Source organism: Pelophylax lessonae (assembly GCF_965119305.1).
Source record: "Pelophylax lessonae genome assembly, chromosome: 11".
NCBI classification, from domain to species: Eukaryota; Metazoa; Chordata; class Amphibia; order Anura; family Ranidae; genus Pelophylax; species Pelophylax lessonae.
In genome coordinates, this window is record NC_138778.1 from 205,582,927 (window position 1) to 205,602,992 (window position 20,066).

At 42.9% G+C, this 20,066-nt stretch overlaps 1 protein-coding gene across 1 annotated transcript in view; it reads right to left on the minus strand.

Moving 5' to 3' along the window:
* The window catches only part of LOC309566450 (peroxidasin homolog), an 81,935-nt gene that overhangs the window by 33,419 nt on the left and 28,450 nt on the right, over positions 1-20,066 (minus strand). The window contains exons 5-15 of the mRNA XM_082271593.1: positions 17,405-17,476; positions 17,253-17,324; positions 16,627-16,796; positions 15,813-15,930; positions 15,224-15,393; positions 13,289-13,561; positions 13,051-13,167; positions 5,961-6,119; positions 5,479-5,581; positions 2,225-2,382; positions 275-1,769 (exon numbers count right to left, since the gene is read on the minus strand). Of these exons, the coding sequence (XP_082127719.1) occupies positions 275-1,769; positions 2,225-2,382; positions 5,479-5,581; positions 5,961-6,119; positions 13,051-13,167; positions 13,289-13,561; positions 15,224-15,393; positions 15,813-15,930; positions 16,627-16,796; positions 17,253-17,324; positions 17,405-17,476 (2,907 nt within the window). The remainder of the gene's footprint in view (positions 1-274; positions 1,770-2,224; positions 2,383-5,478; positions 5,582-5,960; positions 6,120-13,050; positions 13,168-13,288; positions 13,562-15,223; positions 15,394-15,812; positions 15,931-16,626; positions 16,797-17,252; positions 17,325-17,404; positions 17,477-20,066) is intronic.

The window sequence follows — 20,066 nt, forward strand, 5'->3', positions numbered from 1 at the left end:
TCTGGATCCAGGCTCACTTCCTGGTGTGTCAGGTGCCTGGTTTCCCTGCTGTGGTTCCCTCTACTGTACCAACTCCTGCATCTTGTAAAGTAGGGGCCGGCGGAGGAAACCACAGAGCACAGACAACCCTGGAAGTGTGGAACGCAGTGGATCTTTGAGGAAACCTCATTCTTCAACCCTAAACAGTTTGGTGATGTGAGTAGTGGCACAGGTATTAATAGTGACAGAACCCTTCCCGGATCAAGTGTATAATTCAGAGGTTTGAACGACTCACCTCCGGAGCTTCTGCCGTACATCCTGGTTCTTGATTTCATTTTTCAGGTCCTCAAAATCCTGTGCTGAGGTGAGATTGCAGAACACCCTGTAGTCATTGTACGGTGGAATACCATGGTCCCTGCCCCGTTGGATATTGATGGCTGCAAGGTCCAAAGACACAGTATGCACAGCAGCAAAAAGTTTCTCAGTGAGCTCCAGACTGAGTAGTTCTGTGGGGACCCTCATCTTACCAGGCACCCCAAAGAGCCCTCGAAGAATAGGGTCTATCCCTCCCTCCTGGAGCAACCTGAATGGACTGAAGAAGGCCTTGTGCAATGGGAGATGGCCTTCTTTGATAGGTTGAAAGGTTTCATTCAGTCGATAGATGATAGGGTTAATGAGGGTGTGCCCAAATCTTAAAGCAGCAGTGGCAAAGGCATTGAAGATTGCACTGTTGACATTAGGGTCGTAGCCTTTATACTCCCCCAGCATTCTCATTCCAAGTTCTCCAAGAATCTTTGGAAGCCAATGGGTGAAGGTAATGTGCTGCATTTGAGCGCCAACAATTTTTCTGGCCTCATGGTAGATCTTATCTCCGTTCCAGTTCGGGTTGAGCTTCAGTAGATGTTCTGCAATACGGTTATGCTCTCGAAACCATAAGGTGTGCATGGCAGTAAGGGCAAGCTGCTCATTAGCTCGATGGTCTCCAGCTAGAAAACACGGGACTGAACTTTCTCGCTCATCCCGCATACATTCTGTAGGAGGTCCGTGAGCATAAGGCATTATGGGCTTTCCAAAAGTCATCACTCCACTGGCTTTCAACAGACCCCTCTGCTTTGTCAGATCTCTGAGCTGTAAGGACTCGTGCTCAGAACTCCCGTACACATTGGAGGCATCAATGTAAGCAGTGAGCAGATTTACCTGCTCTCGGTAATAGGCCGAGTCCATAAGAAGAGAGGTCACTCCGCTGCCACAAACTGGGCTGGATCGGGCAAAAAACATGCAGTGTCCATTTTTTAAACGAGGATCATTCTCAGGCATGCTGATGGGAAAGCATGGAGGATCATTGGTACACACCTGGCTGCAAGGTGCTCCATCAGAGAATCTGGACATGCCTAGTGCTGGAATGGTCTGGTCTAGGTCATGATCCAGAAACTGACCCCATTGCATGAGCATGTGTGTGTACTGGGCATCTGGAGTGATGGTTTCTGTGCCAATCATGGTGGTAGACACCAGACGAGGGAGCGGTAAAGGCAGTACACCTGACTCATCCGATGCACCTCGGGGGTGGTTAAAGCCATTCTGGTAGGCGGGCTTGAGAAGGCGCTGGAAAGCAGTGACGGATGCTCCCCACATTGGATGCCGCAGGTTGTTACATGTACCATCGTAGGTGCGGTAACGTTGGTGGAAACAAATATCCGAGCAGTTAGGTGTCCTCCTGTGAGCAGAGCATCCCGAGATGTTGGCGATCATGCTGATGTAATGTGGGGAAACCAGATCCCTATAGTGATAACCTGTATGGAGTAGAACTGAGAAGGTTATAGACTCTTAAAACACTAACTTACCATCCAACCATAATTCTTCTGTGCTGCCTGAGATACAAAATAAAAGTTGCCCAAATAAGAATATTTACGGTTGGATAGTTGGGATGTTACTATATGTCATTCAATCTTAGTCTGGACCTCCCTATAGACTACACTGCAGTTTAGCAATGGTCCAGGACCCACTAGACATTATATAAGCAAAAGCACACTTACAAGGTCACCCCTTTGCTCTTCTGTCGTCAGGTTTGCATAGTTAGATTAACATCATTGTCCTCTTTGGCTTCCAGGATGAACTGTGGTGCGTGTTGTTTTCTATACCTGTCTGGAATTCAGCTTTAACCAGCCATGGACATTAGGCATACTAAACACACCCTACAAGCAACATCGCTGTAAGGCAGTATAGTTCTTTAAATTTATTGGCCTACCTGTGCTGTTCAGATCTTCCGGCAGGCCTTGCTGCACATGTTCCTCTATCAGTTCAAGGGTCCTTTCCAGGATCTCTGCTGCGCGAACAGTTTCGATGGCCTGAGGGTCACGGGGGTAACGGGCCAGTGCAAGGAGATCACTAGGTGACTTGGGTAATCTGCATAAAGATAATGGTCTCATTTTTGTAGGATGTGTCATTGTGTTCTACCATGACAGCAAAGGACAGAAGTTGACGTTAAAGAGGACCTGTACCATGGAAGCCATGCAAAAAAAAAGTAGAGCCAAAAACGAGCTATTAGTATTGCCTGTCTCACTGCAGCTGATATCTTCCCCATCCCTACTAAAATACCATGCCTCGTTCCACATTACAAATCTGTGGTGGAGGCTAAAGCCCCGTACACTCGCGTCGAAAATTGGCAGGGAATTTTTGTCCGACGACCGATCTGCCGATTTTCGGCTTGTTAGTATGATGCTTCCGACAACCAACTCCGACTTTTCGGCAGAAAAAAATCTGGTGTGCAGACTATAAAATTTTTGTTGGCCGTCAACATAATGGCCGATTTTTGTGCAGTCAGTAGAGATTTCGACAGGGAAAAATCTGATGAGCAAGTCTGGGCATGCTCAGTGGAGAAAGAACACAAAGAAAGCAAACCAACACATGACATCACTTCTGAAGTAGAATTTTGTTGGGCGAGAAAATTCTTGTGCAGTCTAGGCACATTCCAACCAACAAAACACAACTCTGGACAAAAGACGGACGATCGGTCGGCCGATAATTGTTGCGTGTGTACGGGGCTTAAGTGCTTTGCTTCCTCATGTCAGAGCTGTCTCCTGGTGGTCTGATAATTAAATAATAATCATCAGACAGCAAGAGAGGAAGGACTGCTCCACAGAATAGGTGAAGCAGAAGCAGGGAGATCCTTGCACTGCAGGTCATCAAATATAGCTTATCCTCCAGCAAGGAGAACAGTGAGAAGCGCAGAAATGGCATCACCCAACAACACTACAAATCTACTGAGCCTAGCAGTCGGAGGCAGCAGTGCCTTACAACCTCACACTGCAGATGTCAATCTATGAGGCTACAGAACAGGAATGCCTAAGCACAGGAAGTGCTCTGAAATTTTTTAGGAGGAACTCAAGACAAAAGGTCAATTTTCAGGGTAGTTCCCAAAAGGGACATTTCTAAATGTCTTATATAATGCAACAAATCACTTTTTGAGTGCAGGCTCATTTTATTATGCCACTGGCAATCATCACAGCTTTTCAGGAGATTTGGTCTTATTTTTGTGAGACCGGGTCACAAAACTTTACCCTTTCTTTATAATAAGCTTGGAACCAGCTATGAAAAATGAATTGACAAAAATAAAAAAAACTAAAAAAAAAACTATAGTCAATATATTTTATTGTGTAAGTGAATAATAGAGTGCATAGCATTCTCAAATGCTTGCAGCTATCATCAAGAGGTGGTTTATGAAAGCCTTTTCAAGTGAAGTTGGGATAATATAAATATCTCACCAGTAGGAGAGAACTTTTGGACATGATAACCAGTTATGTAGCTATGAACATGGGTCTGATTTGCACCTCCAATAAACAGCATTTACACTACAATAACATTTGGCTTGGACTGTTGGAACACCATCTGCTCAGAATTTTATGCTGCATTTCTCAGAGTTCTCCATTCCTATAAACAAAAAAGGGAACTTCATTTTTTTTTTCTTTTGTATAAAAGCCTTTCTCTGAGCCAATTTCAATTTGGGGATCCAATTCCCTTTAGGAAAAAAAATAAATTGTCAATGTTTTAAAGGTTGTTTTAACAACTGCAGGTTGCAGATTGCACATCAATGTTGTATCTGCCAATATAAATGATGTTATGGGCATACATTTCTGTTTTGCCAATTTCTTCACTTCTATATAACTTGTATGATATTGTTTTAAATGAACACTAATATATTGGGTTGAACAATTAATAGATGTCATCACTTTGGTCACTTCCCTATTTTACATACTGTTTATTGGTTACATACATGATGAAAAGGCCTGCCCAGGCAAGAGTAAATCTTCAATTCCTAAACAGTGCATAAAGCCAATGAACTGATGCCTGAATATGAATTCATCTTCTGTGCACCGCTTGCAGTAATGAGTGATCCCTCCTTTGGTGAGCAATTATCACTGATCCCTCCCCTGCTGAGCAGTTATGAGTGATCCCTCCCCTGCTAAACAGTTATGAGTGATCCGTCCCCTACTGAGCAGTTATTTGTAATCCCTGCACTGCTGAGCAGTTATAAGTGATCCCTACCCTGCTGAGCAGTTATGAGTGATCCCTCCCCAGCTAAGCAGTTATGAATTACCCCCCCCCCCCCCCCCGCTGAGCAGTTATGAGTGATCCCTCCCCCCCGAGCAGGTATAAGTGATCCCTCTCCTGCTGAGAAGTTATGAGTGATCCCTTCAATGCTGAGCAGTTATCAGTGATCCCTTCCTGCTGAGCAGTTATGAGTGATCTCTCCCTTGCTGAGCGGTTACGAGTGATCCCTCTCTGACTGAGCAGTTATGAATGACCCCTCCCCAGCTGAGCAGTTATGAGTGATCTTTTGCTAGCTGAGCAGTTATGATTGATACCTCCTCCACTGAGCAGTTATGAGTGATTCCTCCCCTGCTGAGCAGTTATGAGTGATCCCTCCCCTGTTGAGCAGTTAGGAGTGATATCTCCTCTACTGTGCATTTAGGAGTGAATCCCTCTCTTCAGTGCAGTCATGAGTAATCCATACTGTACCGCTCAGCTAATAGTGATCCCTTCCCTGCTAAACAGTTATTTAGGATTCCTCTCCCACTGAGCAGTTACAATTGATCCCTCCCCCTGCTGAGCAGTTACAAGCAATTCCTCCCCAACTGAGCAGTTACAATTGATCCTTCCCCGATGAGCAGTTTCAAGCAATTCCTCCCCTGCTGAGCAGCTATAAGTGGTCCCTCCCCTGCAGAGTAGTCACAAATGATCCCTCCCCCAAGGAGTAACCATCTGCAGGAATAAACACTCATCAAAGTGTCAGAGATAAAAGCTATCTCGTGCTGTATTTCTCCATGTCAGCTCAAGCCCATCATTTTCATAACCGACTGTCATTTTCTAAAACTGTTTTGAATGTGACGGGTTGCTGTGGGGTAACACTAACAGTTCCTATTTTTGACACAGCACTGGTGCTCGCACAAGGAAGGGCTTCTTACCTACGGGGCAGCCATCTGTACCAGTGAGACTCCTCACCTGCTGAACAGGTATCTGTGGGTGGCGTTAAAGCTGCTGTTGACACTTTGGATGGCTTCTCGCAAGGACATCTCCACAAAGGAATCCCCGATTCGTGCCGTATCTGGGAAGATGCAGATAATCAGTCACCATCAATGGCACAGGACAAACTTACAAAAGACAATGGCACAATGGGGGTTGATTTACTAAAATGCAGGAGTGCAAAATCTGGTGCAGCTGTGCAATGTAGCCAATCAGCTTCTAACTTTCAGCTTGGAAAAAAAAAAAAACCTGGAAGCTGATTGATTACTATGAAGAGTTGCACCAGATTTTGCCCTCTCCAGTTTTAGTAAATCAAACCCTATGTGTATTTCAAAGTCCCTATTGCCACAGAACATTGTGATTGCATGGTTTGGTATATCTCAAAAAAAGAACATAAACCTTGAGATAGGAAGAAGTCAGCTGGCTCAGGCCCAGGTTGCCTGCTCAAGAAGCGTACTTACCTTGTGGCTGCACATCCAGCTGGACCGGCACAGAGCTGACCCCCATTGAGCTGGTGGCATGACAATGATACTGCCCACTATCCTTTATCACAGCCCTCTGGATATAGAGAGCCCCCGATTCCAGAACTGTGCGTCGCCCATCATTTGGTAGTTCTTCTCCTAATGACACAGAAACAGACAGACTAATGTAAAACAACTGATACGGATTTTACCTCTAGATTGCTGGGGTCCCTCCTCACTTCTTGTGACAGGGATAATGGTTTCATGAGACAGGAAGAAAAATTTTCCATCAGGAATACAGAATAAAATAAAAATATATTTTTCAGTAGAATAGAGGAAAGTTAGATCCCCTGTCACAGGGTCTGTGCCTCCACTGTATAATTTCCTTCATTTTCTGTCACAGGGACAGGAAGTGAGTGGAAATCTCTCTAGACTATAATAGGAGCCAAAAAAAAGTGAAAACCTGACGGAGTTCTACATCTTCCCTGCTCTATCCAAAACTGAAAAAAAAAAACATTTTGTCCATGACCAGGGTATCAAAGATGATTTTGTTTCTATAACTGCTTGACCAACACTCCCCCATATTTCTTTACCCAAGTAAAGCACCAGACACCATAACTGGTGTTTAATGGCCATAGCAGCCTTTTAATAAACCAAATTGTATAAATAACATACAGTGGGGATCGAAAGTTTGGGCACCCCAGGTAAAAGTTTGTATTAATGTGCATAAAGAAGCCAAGGAAAGATGGAACAATCTCCAAAAGGCATCAAATTACAGATTAGACATTCTTATAATATGTCAACAAAAGTTCGATTTTATTTCTATCATTTACACTTTCAAAATTACAGAAAACAAAAAAATGGCGTCTGCAAAAGTTTGGGCACCCTGCAGAATTTATAGCATGCACTGCCCCCTTTGCAAGGCTGAGACCTGCCAGGGTCATGGATTGTTCTCAATCATCGTCTGGGAAGACCAGGTGATGTCAATCTCAAAGGTTTTAAATGCCCAGACTCATCTGACCTTGCCCCAACAATCAGCACCATGGGATCTTCTAAGCAGTTGTCTAGAAAACTGAAACTGAAAATAGTTGACGCTCACAAAGCTGGAGAAGGCTATAAGAAGATAGCAAAGCGTTTTCAGATGTCAATATCCTCTGTTCGGAATGTAATTAAGAAATGGCAGTCATCAGGAACAGTGGAAGTTAAAGCAAGATCTGGAAGACCAAGAAAAATATCAGACAGAACAGCTCGCAGAATTGTGAGAAAAACAATTCAAAACCCACGTTTGACTGCACGATCCCTCCAGAAAGATCTGGCAGACACTGGAGTTGTGGTACACTATTCCACTATAAAGAGATACTTGTACAAATATGGTCTTCATGGAAAATCATCAGAAAAAAACCTCTTCTACGTCCTCACCACAAAAATCAGCGTATGAACTTTGCAAATGAACATATAGACAAGCCTGATACATTTTGGAAACAAGTTCTGTGGACCGATGAGGTTAAAATTGAACTTTTTGGCCGGAATGAGCAAAGGTACGTTTGGAGAAGAAGGGGCACAGAATTTAATGAAACGAACCTCTGTCCAACTGTTAAGCATGGGGGTGGATGAATCATGCTTTGGGGTTGTATTGCAGCCAGTGGCACAGGGAACATCTCACGAGTCAAAGGAAAAATTGATTCAATAAAATTTCCGCAAATTTTGGATGGTAACTTGATGCCATCTGTGAAAAAGCTGAAGTTAAAGAGAGGATGGCTTCTACAAATGGATAATGATCCTAAACACACCTCGAAATCCACGGGGGATTACATCAAGAGGCGTAAACTGAAGGTTTTGCCATGGCCTTCACAATCTCCTGACCTCAACATAATTGAAAAATCTATGGATAGACCTTAAAAGAGCAGTGCGTGACAGACAGGCCAGAAATCTTAAAGAACTGGAAGACTTTTGTAAGGAAGAATGGGAAAAAATGCCTCAAACAAGAATTGAAAGACTCTTGGCTGGCTACAAAAAGCGTTTACAAGCTGTGATACTTGCCAAAGGGGGCAGTACAAGCTATTAACTCTGCAGGGTGCCAAAACTTTTGCAGACGCCATTTTTTTGTTTTCTGTTATTTTGAAAGTGTAAATGATGGAAATAAAATCTAACTTTTGTTGACATATTATAAGAATGTCTAATCTGTAATTTGATGCCTTTTGGAGATTTTTCCATCTTTCCTTGGCTTCTTTATGCACATTAATGCAAATTTTTACCTGGGGTGCCCAAAATTTCGATCCCCACTGTATATAAATCATTCAAGCAACAGTTAGTACATTCTGAAATTTGGAGCCCCAAGGTCCTTGTAGGCACCACTACTTCACGTACCTGCTTAACCAAACTTAGGCCTCCGCCCGCAAAACACCGACTCTGACACAACACCACTATTAATTCTGGGGGGGTTTTTCCAGCCAGAAAACTCCCCTGCTAAAAACTGCTGATAACAGCCTATGTGTGCATGGACACACAGGATACCATGGAGGGGAGTTTACTGGCTGCAGAAAAAAAACGTCTGATGCCAAAAACAGCCTCTGTAAAAAGTCCAGTGTGCATGAGGCCTAAAATGTAAAAATTATTCTAAGGCCTCGTGCACACTGGACATCCATAATGTTTAAAGTGTGCCTCAAGATTGTCCAAAATTTTCTAAGGGTGCCTTCACTAAAAAGAGGGTGAAAAACACTGCCTTAAACACATTGCTAATAGCACTGGCTACACGTTTGTAGCTTAAATATTGCTTTTTGCACTGAAAACAGTCATTTTATGTACTGAACTACTTGAAGTGTCAGTAAAAAATTTGGCTCTGCCAGTAATTTTCATGTGTTTTGTCAGTAAAAAAAAATTTGTCTTGTCAGTAAATTTCAGTTGAGGAGGTTGGCAACACTAAATCGATGGATTGGAGGGTCTTTGGATTCCGATTTTTATGAAATTTGATCAGTTTAGTTGCAGTAATTGCTTGATTGAATGATCATTATGATAGGTGTGTGGCCACAATGAAGAACAACTGAGCACTGTGCGCGATATTTCCTTTATTTGCACTAAAATCCAAAATTTCAGGACAAGCTTTTTTCGGAATGCCCTCTTCTTCAAGGTCCAAGCAGTACTAATACACAAATTTTTAGCAGAATGTTAACATTCTTATATTTTATACACTGTGTTTTAGTACTGCTTGGACCTTGAAGAAGGAGGTACACCCCGAACGCTTGTCCTGAAAATTTGGATGTTCATGCAACTAAAAAAGTATTACAGGCAGTACTCAATTGCTCTTGTTGCAAGTGCACTAAAACAGCTGCAATCACCTTTGGCCACCATTAGATGAGCTAAGAAGAGATGAAGACCCCAGGCTCTAGCAGTCCATACAAAGCTTTTCAGTTCAAGTCTTTTAAGGACATCAGAGGCTTTCATGCGTTTGCACCCCACTGAGAGCTGGCATCTGTACAGGGCTTGGCAGAGAGTTCAACCAACCGGCGATCAGCTGGGCCAGGCTCTCTGCCAAACCTGGCGGCATAATAATCAGAGGAATTATCACATGACTAAGGAGGCAAGTAAGGTTAGAGAGGACTTGCACACAATTAGGATTTCCTATTGTTCATATGATTGCCAAATCATACATGACGATACAACCTAATGTCATTTAAATTCAGCACTGAAGCCTTCACCCAATAAACTACCAGTAATGTGATTTTGACTTTGGTAACCGATGTACTCAAATCAAACTAAAATCATAGGTGGAAATTCGATTTTTTCCTAGTAAATCACAAAATGCAGAGGAGTACTGCATTTTGTAGAATTCAATATTTAAAATAAATGATAGACAGCTTGTTTGCAGCCATTAGTATCTAAATTGATCATGAATCACTACATGTATGGCCACCTTAAAACGGAACTCCTGGAATTAGACAAAAGGAACCCTTGTGGGATCCCCCCTACTGCAGGAGTTAAATGTTCCTTGATTCTGGGGTGCAGGGATAAGGTGTATTACTTACCTTATACTTGGCTTCAGCTTTCCTCCAGCTGTGCGAGTCATGTGACCAGTAAAATGCCACGTTCTCAATAGGGTGCTTCAGACCACAGTTGTATACTTGCCTCCAACTCTGCAATGCATGGTTAATAGTCCTGTACTGTACAGCAATGATGCAGGTGGACCATCAGAACCCAAGGACAGCACTGATGCCTGCCAGATCAAGGGGTAGGACAGTAATATATCTTATATCCACACCCCTAGACTAAACCAGCATTTAACCACTTGCCGACCGCCGCACGACTATTTACTGTGGCGGTCAGCCCCTACTGGGCAAAGCGACGTAGTACTATGTCGCTCGCCCACGAGCCTCTAGGTAGGCGAGTGTGCGCCGCCGGAGGCGCGCTCCCGCCCCCGCTTAGTCACTAACATCCCCGCGCGAGTGACCGGCGGCTCCGATGTCCGCCGGTCACTCGCGATCTCCCGCGGGGAGAGGGAGAAAGGCAGGCGGCTGATGTAAACACAACCGTCTGTCATTCTCCCTGGTGTAACTGCAGAGACTATACGATCCTACTATGTAGGATCGCATGTCTCTGTGGTTACATCACAAGCCACGCCCCCCTTCCACAGTTAGAATCACGCCCTTAGGGATACATTTAACCCACTGATCACCAACAAAGTTAACCCCTTCCCTGCCAGTGTCATTTTTACAGTAACAGCGCATATTTATAGCACTGATTACTGAAGTAATGTCACTGGTACCCCCAAAAGTGTCAAAAATGTCAGTCAAGGGTCCGATCTGTCCACCGCAATGTCGCAGTCCCGCAAACAAAAATCGCAGATCGCCGCCATTAGTAGTTAAAAAAAAACCCAATAAAAATGACATAAATCTTTCCCGTAGTTAGTAAGCGCAATAACTTTTGCGCAAACCAATCAAAATACGCTTATTGTGATTTTTTTTTTTGACCAAAAATATGTAGCAGAAAACAAATTGGCCTAAAATGTTAAAACATTTTGATTTTTACATCTTTTTGGGGGGGAATTTCATATAAAAAAATGTGAAAATATTGTTATTTTTTTCAAAATTGACGCTCTTTTTTTGTTTATAGTGCAAAAAGTAAAAATCGCACAGGTGATCAAATACCACCAAAATAAAGCTCTGTTTATGGGGAAAAAAGGACGTCAATTTCATTTGGGTACAGCGTCGCACGACCGCGCAATTGTCCGTTAAAGTCACGCAGTGCCGAATCGCAAAATAGGCCCTGGTCTTAGAGCAGCCAAATCCTCCGGGGCTTAACACTTGCATCTGTAAGCAACAGGACATAATAGCATGTTTAAAGTAGAGCTCCAGACATTTTCTTTTGAGGGGGGGGGGGGGGGGGTTGGAGAAGGGTTAGTACCTAGCATGATTGGCAAACAAGGTGTTTTACACTGAACGGCCACTTTATTAGGTACACCTTACTAGTACCGGGTTGGACCCTTTTTTGCCTTCAGAACTGCCATTATTCTTCGTGGCATAGATTGGAAACATTCCTCAGAGATTTTGGTCCACATTGACATTATAGCATCACGCAGTTGCTGCAGATTTGTCGGCTGCACATCCATCTCCCCGTTCCACCACATCCCAAAGGTGCTCTATTGGATGAGATGTGGTGAGTGTGGAGGCCATTGGAGTACAGTGACCTCATTGTCATGGTGAAGAAACCAGTGGTGAGATGATTTGATCTTTGTGACATGGTGCATTATCCTGCTGGAAGGAGCCATCAGAAGATGGGGACACTGTAGTCATAAAGGGATGGATATGGTCAGCAACAATATTCAGATAGGCCGTGGTGTATAAATGATGCTTAGTTGGTACTAAGGGGCCCAAAGTGTCCCAAGAAAATATCCCCCACACCATTAAACAACCACCACCAGCCTGAACCGGTGATACAAGGCAGGATGGATCCATGCTTTCAAGTTGTTCACACCAAATTCTGATCCTACCATCTTAATGTGTCAGCTGAAATCAAGACTCATCAGATCAGGCAAAGTTTTTCCAATCTTCTATTGTCCAATTTTTGTAAGCTTGTGCGAAATGTAGCCTTAGTTTCCTGTTCTTAACTGACAGAAGTGGCACCCAGTGTGCTCTTCTGCTCCTGTAGTCCATCTGCTTCAAGGTTCGATGTGTTGTGCATTCAGAGATGGTATTCTGCATACCTTGTTTGTAATAAGTAGTTATTTGACTTACTGTTCCCTTTCTATCATCTGGAACCAGTCTGCCCATTCGCCTCTGACCTTTGATATCAACAAGGCATTTTCGTCCACACCACTGCCACTCACTGGATATTTTCTCTTTTTCTGACCATTCTCTGTAAACCCTAGAGATGGTTGTGTGTGAAAATCCCAGTAGATCAGCAGTTTTTGAAATACTCAGACCAGCCCGTCTAGCGCCAACAACCATGCCATTTTCAAAGTCACCTAAATCCCCTTTCTTCCCCATTCTGATGCTTGGTTTGAACTTCAGCAAGTCATTCTCACCACGTCTAGATGCCTAAATACATTGAGTTTCTGCCATGTGATTGGCTAATTAGCAATTTGTCTTACCAAGCAATTGAACAAGTGTGCCTAATAAAGTGTCTGGTGAGTGTATATTCTTTTTCTTTGGTAATGACAATGTTAGGTCCCTTTCACAAGGGCATTGTCAGTGCAGCAAAATCAGACAGTTGAGATGCATTTTTAAAAATGTCTGCCGGATTTTCCCATACACATTGTTGTGGCCCTGAAGCTTTGTGTTGCGGCAACGAAGTAGGGCATGATACCACCTGCTAACATGCCCTATAGAAGTGAGTGTGGTCATGCCACAATATAGTGGACACGGTGGCAGCGTGGTGGAGAGGGCTATCAGTGTGAATTCCCTTTTCAAACAGGCATATCGCTTCCTGACCACAGGCCAGCCACAGATTACAAAGCGATCTACAGCAGATCAACTGCATTGTCTAATGGAAAAGGGCCTTATTGCCTATTCACGAGGCCCACCCCAGAAATGCAAAGATTGTTCTGGTCCATTTTCTTTCTGGGAAGGTTTTAATAACAGGGAAGAAAGTCTCTTACCGTCTTTAGTCCAGGTTATGACCGGAGCTGGTTGCCCATTGGCAGAGCAAAGAAATTCGACATCCTGGCCTTCAGTCACTGTCTGGTCTCTGGGAATCACCAAGAACTTCTGCGAATCTGAAAGCGAAGCAGGTAAATCGGAGGATAGAAAACACATAGCAAAACTATTTGTCTGGAATATCCATTTAGATCAACATTTTAATCAATATATCCACCTTATGGCCTTGTATTTGCTCACCTTGTATAATGATGGATGCCGAGGCCTGTACGCTGCCCTCGCTGTTGCTGGCGTGACACTGATAGAGCCCCTGGTCCGTGGCGGTAAGGTTCTGGATGTACAGACCTCCGGAAGAGGTGATGGTAAAGCGCCCGTCATTGGGAATCGCTTCCCCATTTTCCGTGGTCCATGTAATTTTCGGCTGGGGATCGCCAGAGACTCCACACTCCAGGGTGACGCTTCCATCTACGAGGGCCTCCGTGGTTTGTGGATAGATTATAAACACCGGCTTCGCTAAGGATGCAGAAAAACACAGTTAAGTACCTTCCATGACAGGACAGTCAGCCGCCTACCGATCACGTTGAGTATAAAAATGTACTGTCCTTTTTTAAAAAGCAAAGTAGTTGGACAACACGCGCAGACTGCAACCAGGGCAGTCCAAAACCCCTTCCCTTGATTTATCGCGTGTGCAAACAATCCCCTGCACAGATGTTCCGACCAGCTTTACCAGGACCCAAAGGCTGGGCAAAGCAGGCTCAAAAATGGTTGCACCAAAGGGGATAAGGCAGAGCCTTTGCAAAGCAGGACTAAACTTCCGCTTTAAATCAGACCAGGCATTAAAATTATCCTGGATGAGGGATTTGTCAGTATTACAAACTCTTGGTATTCAGTAAAAATGCCACTTTCTTGCACTTCTGCTCTCAGTCACCATTACATGGTCTCTGTCTGCCAAAAGCATAGTGGATGTTTTACCTCACGGTGGATATTTTACCTCATAGTGGATGTTTTACCTCATCATGGATGTTTTTACCTCATGGTGGACATTTTACCTCATAGTAGATGTTTTACCTCATGGTACATCCCTCACGGTGGATGTTTTACCATGAAGTGGATGTTTTACCTCATCGTGGATGTTTTTACCTCATGGTGGACGTTTTACCTCATAGTAGATGTTTTACCTCATGGTACATCCCTCATGTTGGATGTTTTACCTCATAGTAGATGTTTTACCTCATAGTAGATGTTTTACCTCATGGTACATCCCTCACGGTGGATGTTTTACCATGAAGTGGATGTTTTACCTCATCGTGGATGTTTTTACCTCATGGTGGACGTTTTACCTCATGGTACATCCCTCATGGTGGATGTTTTACCTCATAGTAGATGTTTACCTCATAGTGGATGTTTTACCGCATAGTGGATGTTTTAACACATAGTGGATGTTTTACCTCGATGTTTTACTTCATAGTAGATGTTTTACCTCATATTGAATGTTTTACCTCATAGTAGATATTTTTCTTCACAGTGGACGTTTTACCTCATGGTAGATGTTTTACCTCATAGAGGATGTTTTACCTCATAGTGAATGTTTTACCTCATGGTAGATGTTTTTCCTCATAGTGGACGTTTTACCTCATGGTAAAGGTTTTACCTCATGGTGGATGTTTTAACTCATGGTGGATGTTTTACCTCATAGTGAAAGTTTTACCGCATAGTAGATGTTTTACCGCATAGTGGATGTTTTAACGCATAGTGGATATTTTAACACATAGTGGATGTTTTACCTCATGGTGGATGTTTTACTCCATAGTAGATGTTTTACCTCATAGTGAATGTGTTTACCTCATGGTAGATGTTTTTCTTCACAGTGGACGTTTTACCTCATGGTAGATGTTTTACCTCATAGAGGATGTTTTACCTCATAGTGAATGTTTTACCTCATGGTAGATGTTTTTCCTCATAGTGGATGTTTTATCTCATGGTAGATGTTTTACCTCATGGTGGATATTTTACCTCATGGTAGATGTTTTACCTCATAGTGGATGTTTTATCTCACAGTGGATGTTTTATCTCATAGTGGATGTTTTACCTCATTAGAGAACCCATAAGAAATATAATCTTGGAGGTACCTGCCTTTTTTTATTGACTCATAAGAGTAGAAGGCATTTTACTCACAACGACTGCCAGAGTAGCGCAAGACCGCCTCCTGAGTGCGCACCTCCCCGGCGATGTTTTTGGCCGCGCACTGATAGACCCCTTTATCCGACTCCTGCGTGTTCTGGATCATCAGCGTCCCATCGTGCAACAGATGCAGTCGCCCATCATAACTCATATCAATCTCATTGCTGGAGGCAAAGCAAGTGTCAGTTAGTAACATGAAAACGTATTTGTCTTCCTACCCCATTCCCTTTAATTAGACATTTCCATAAAATATGGATATTTGACCACTTGTTGTCCTTTTGCACATACACATAATTATGTAGATTAAAAGAAGACTTAAGTCCTATCTGATTAATTCAAACATTTATTTCTAATAATGGACAGAGTAAGAAACACGTATACTCGTGAACAGTTGTATCCTATAATTAATATGTATAGGTGGCTATGCACAACACCTGTGGCCCCTGGGTGCCCAAATATGAAGATATTTTACATTATATTGGTCAATACACTCTTGTGCACTCGCCCTTATATAAGGCATTGATGTCAACGCCTATATACTACATATTAGCATTTTTATCACTCAATGACCCTGAACACTCACTTGTTATGTATCCATCTGATGTCAGGTTTGGGATTCCCCTCCGCTCGGCAGATAAAATAAACCGTATTTCCAAGGACGACGTCAGCATCTCTGGGCTCTGATACAATTCGAGGCATCTCTGGAAGAAAAGGAGACCCCATCAAATGACAGGTTAATGTTTTGGTCGAAGTGAGACTTTTAATTTCGGTTGGTGCAGTTTTTTTTGTTTTTCTGAAAGTGTTTTGTTTAGTTTTAGAGAGCGGGGAAGGCTTTTTTTGACTCTCTGTCTGGATTGTACTGTTGTCTTTGACTGAGCTGTAGTGATTTCCCCTCACTTCTTTTCAGGACAGGAAGCAATGGGACGTTTCTCTAATGGGACAAATACAATAACAGGTGGTTAGTAGAGAAAAGAAGGGTTAGAACATGTTTTGACTTCTCTATATACCTTCCTGTCCATCTATCTCCCACTCCCATTTCTTGATTTGGTATCACAAGGACAGGAAGTGAGGCAATTCTCTTCAGTAGGGTCAGACAGAGAAACAAAAAACCGACAGATTTGTAACTTTTCTCATTTTGTCCAAAAAAAAAAAAAAAGTTTGGTTGGAATCAGGTTTGAACAATTCTTTATATTTCGACATCTTCTGCAGCTTCCCTGCTTGTTTGTCCAAGTAACTCACTACAAAAGATAGTAGCTGCAATGGTAAGAGGATTTCGGCAACAGTAGATACATTTCGAGCCCTCCATATTGAAAACAAATCCTTTATGCTACGTAAAAAAAATGTAATTGTGGATGGAATGGATCTTTTCTAACCCTGAACCAAACCTCTCAGCTCACCGCAGTTGAAGTGATCCTCAGGGAGGGAGCTCACAGACTTCCCTCGCAAATGCGTCGGATGTTCGCATGTGGCAGCAGTCAGTGTGCTGCTCCTCTCCGTGAACTTCCTCAGAAGATCCGCCAGCCACACCAATTCACAGTCGCACACCAAGGGGTTGGAGTCCAGGCGCCTGGACACACACAGAGACAAAATGTAAAAACCCTTTCTGGTGCAGCTCTAAATTTCCACCATGCACTGCAGGCTACAGAATGTCAATAATGGAGAACTCCAGAGACATCCAGGGAATCTCTCTTCTCTTTTGCTTTTTAATATTCCCACTCACACTAGATTAATTTAAAATCTGGGTGGTGGTGGCAGAGCCTGCTCTATATCCTGATGGTACAAGGGGGTAATTATGTGAGCCTAAAGTCAGAAAAAGCACGTTGTAGGTGGCAGCATTATATCAAGAGGGTGGGGCAGTGGCACATCAGCAGAATGCATAGTACAGGTAGGAGGAATCACAAGAGCATGTAATGGGCAAATCTTTTGGCACCTATTCTTGTAAATGCATTTTAATGCTGCTATGTAGCAGTTAGGGTGGAGTCGTCCAATCAAACACACTTTTATGGAGTAACAATCAACTTACAGACGGGTCAGAGATGGAAGCTGTGAGAAGGTCCCTGGCTGAATCCTGGAGATCTGGTTATTGTGCAGGAAACTGCAAAAAGGAACAGGACATGAACCCAAAGCCAAAGTAATACAATAATTCATAAGGCCTGAGCCATTGCAACCACTTACAGTCTCTCCAGCTTAGGCAGATCCCCAAACGTGTCTGTGTCCAGAGTCTCCAAGCTGTTGAAGTGGAGATACCTGGAAGAGATTGGAAGACAGATACAGAGGATGGGCTGGGAGCAGACTTGTATAAAGTACTCAAAATTTCTACTTGAGTAAAAGTACAAGTGCTCGATCAAAAAGTGACTTGAGTAGAAGTGGAAGTGCTCACAGAAAAAGTTACTTAAGTAGAAGTACTAAAGTATTCAACATTTTTTTTACTTAAGTATTGCAAGTGGTTTTTTCAAAAAATTTGCTACTTAAGTACTAAAAGTAAAAAGTACCAGTAGTTTTGAAAAAAAAATTCTACTCAAGTACTGAAAGTAGAAGTACAAGTACTGTGTTATGTAGTTATTAAAGAAAGAAGTCAAAAGTTTGAACATCATATTGTTTTTTATTATTTCAAATGATTTATTCAAATGATTAACCTGTGTTTGTTAGTAGTTTCTTGATGCACTTTAAGCGCTGTAGCACCATTTATTTGTTTGTTTCATATTTTCTTTTTATTGGAAAGATTTGGTATAGCAGCTTTTATTATACACAGCCTTTATTTTCGTATGCGCTGATTTACAAATGACATTATACACATTTTTTTGAGCTTTATGCAACCTGCCATCTACTGTCCTGGCAGTGGTCATTTTTTTAAAAGTAACGAATAACTATGCAGCACAAAAAAAAAATACTTGAGCAGAAGTATTGAAATCATCGAAAAAATGTAGTGAAGTAAAAGTAGAAGTAGGAGAAAAAAATTCTACTCTAGGAAAGTACAGATACCGCATTTCGGTACTTAAGTACAGTACTTAAGTAGTTCTACTTCGTTACTATACATCTCTGGCTGGGAGAACTTCAGATCTACCAAGCTATGACATCTACAATGGCTAAATAACATAACAAGGTTTTTATTTAAAAAATATTACATCTCTTTATGCTGGAGAAAAATTGGGGTAGGACAAAAAATGTTCAAACTTTGGTTTGTGTACATGTCCACTGATTTTCGAAAGCCCAACTCCAGTTTACAAAAATTATGTTGTGGAACTGACGTCTTGTGTAAAGAAGGCCGGCTTAATTAAACTGTATGCTCACCCAAAATGTTTCTGGGCTTTTTAGTTTTGGAGAAGGTAAGGAAAGGGTTAGAACTCAATGTTTTTTTTATCTCCTGTTGGGGAGATTTCCTTTCACTTCCTGTCTTGGAGACACAACAGAAGAAATAAGAGGAAATCACTACAAAGGGAAAATTCCTTTCTACACAGTTCCCCCAATTGGAAGATGTATCCTCACCTTTTGTCCTGATGACAACTCAAAAGTTAGGGATCTCCCATTACATTCTGTCTCAGTGACAATGGTTACCCGGACAAATTGAGAGTGACTCTACCTAGTGTGGTCCAAGACAGCAACAAACATTTGACAACAGGTTCAATCCTTCCACACTCTAGGCCAGTGATTCTCTGTGGAACCCTATGGTTTCTCCTAAAGTTGCCAGAACTTACTTGAACAGTGAACAATGGTGGACTGATTTCCCACCTACACTGACCAATGGAAGGGGAACAAGTTTTCACTTACACTGATCACCAATGGAAGGGGAACAATTTTCCACTTACACTAACCACTCATAAAAGAAGGGCAATTTACCACTAATCACCAATATCAGGGGCACTTATTTCAAAAATATATAGTGCTCACCCCGTCCCCCCCCCTCCCCGAAGTAGCCGCTGGAAACAGACAGGTTCTCCCTAGTAGTACAGAGGCCACCAGTTACGCAAGCACACCAACCATTAAAGTGCAGTCCAGGGGGTGTCTTTTAAGGCTTTATTGCTCATAAACATTAACAGGAGAGGGATTTAGGGGCACAGGACACTCCATCATGATCAGCAGTAACAGCAAAGAACTAGCTTCCCTCTAGTCTCTCAATACCAGCTTCTCTGGAGGTAGCTTGGTATGTCGGTTATGTTGGGATGTCTATTCAAAGCCCCACAGATGCAGACCACAGAGAAAAACATTAACAACTGGTTCTCCTTCCCCTCTTCACAGCTGTCAGTCCCAGTAAGATCCTTACTCACACTGTCCTAAGAACTGTGTGCCACCCAGTCCTCTCGGGTATCCCCTTTTCATCTGTCCTCCTTAGGCCTCTTAGAGCAGCAAACACTTATGCCCCAAACGGTGGCTTCTTGCCTTGATGACCCTTCTCCTAGGGTCTGCTCAGGGCTCCTGCACATTTAGCACCTCCCCAGCAACCTTCTGGATGCTCCCTTCCAGGGATTGGCCAGGGCATAATAAATATTCACCTGATCAATTTAAGTCTCCTTCCCTATGCTCTGGAAGCTTCTTCCAGAGGCAGGTGGAAGCAATCAAACTCTCAGCTTAGGATTCCTCAGCAGACCAAAGTCCACTCCACCCCACCGATTGCAGTAGTGCCAAACAAAATTTACATAGCAGCCTGACTAAGACGGTTGGAAGACAGAAGGTGGAGAAGTCACACCGGAACCCAGCCACTATATAGAGAGGTGGTGATAGGACTTCAGCTTGAACTCCTCCTGGCTTTGCACCTCTGACATATTTTTGGGGTGAAACATGTCAGAGGAACATAGCCAGGAGGAGATCAGGCTGAATCCATATCTGCACCTCTCTATAT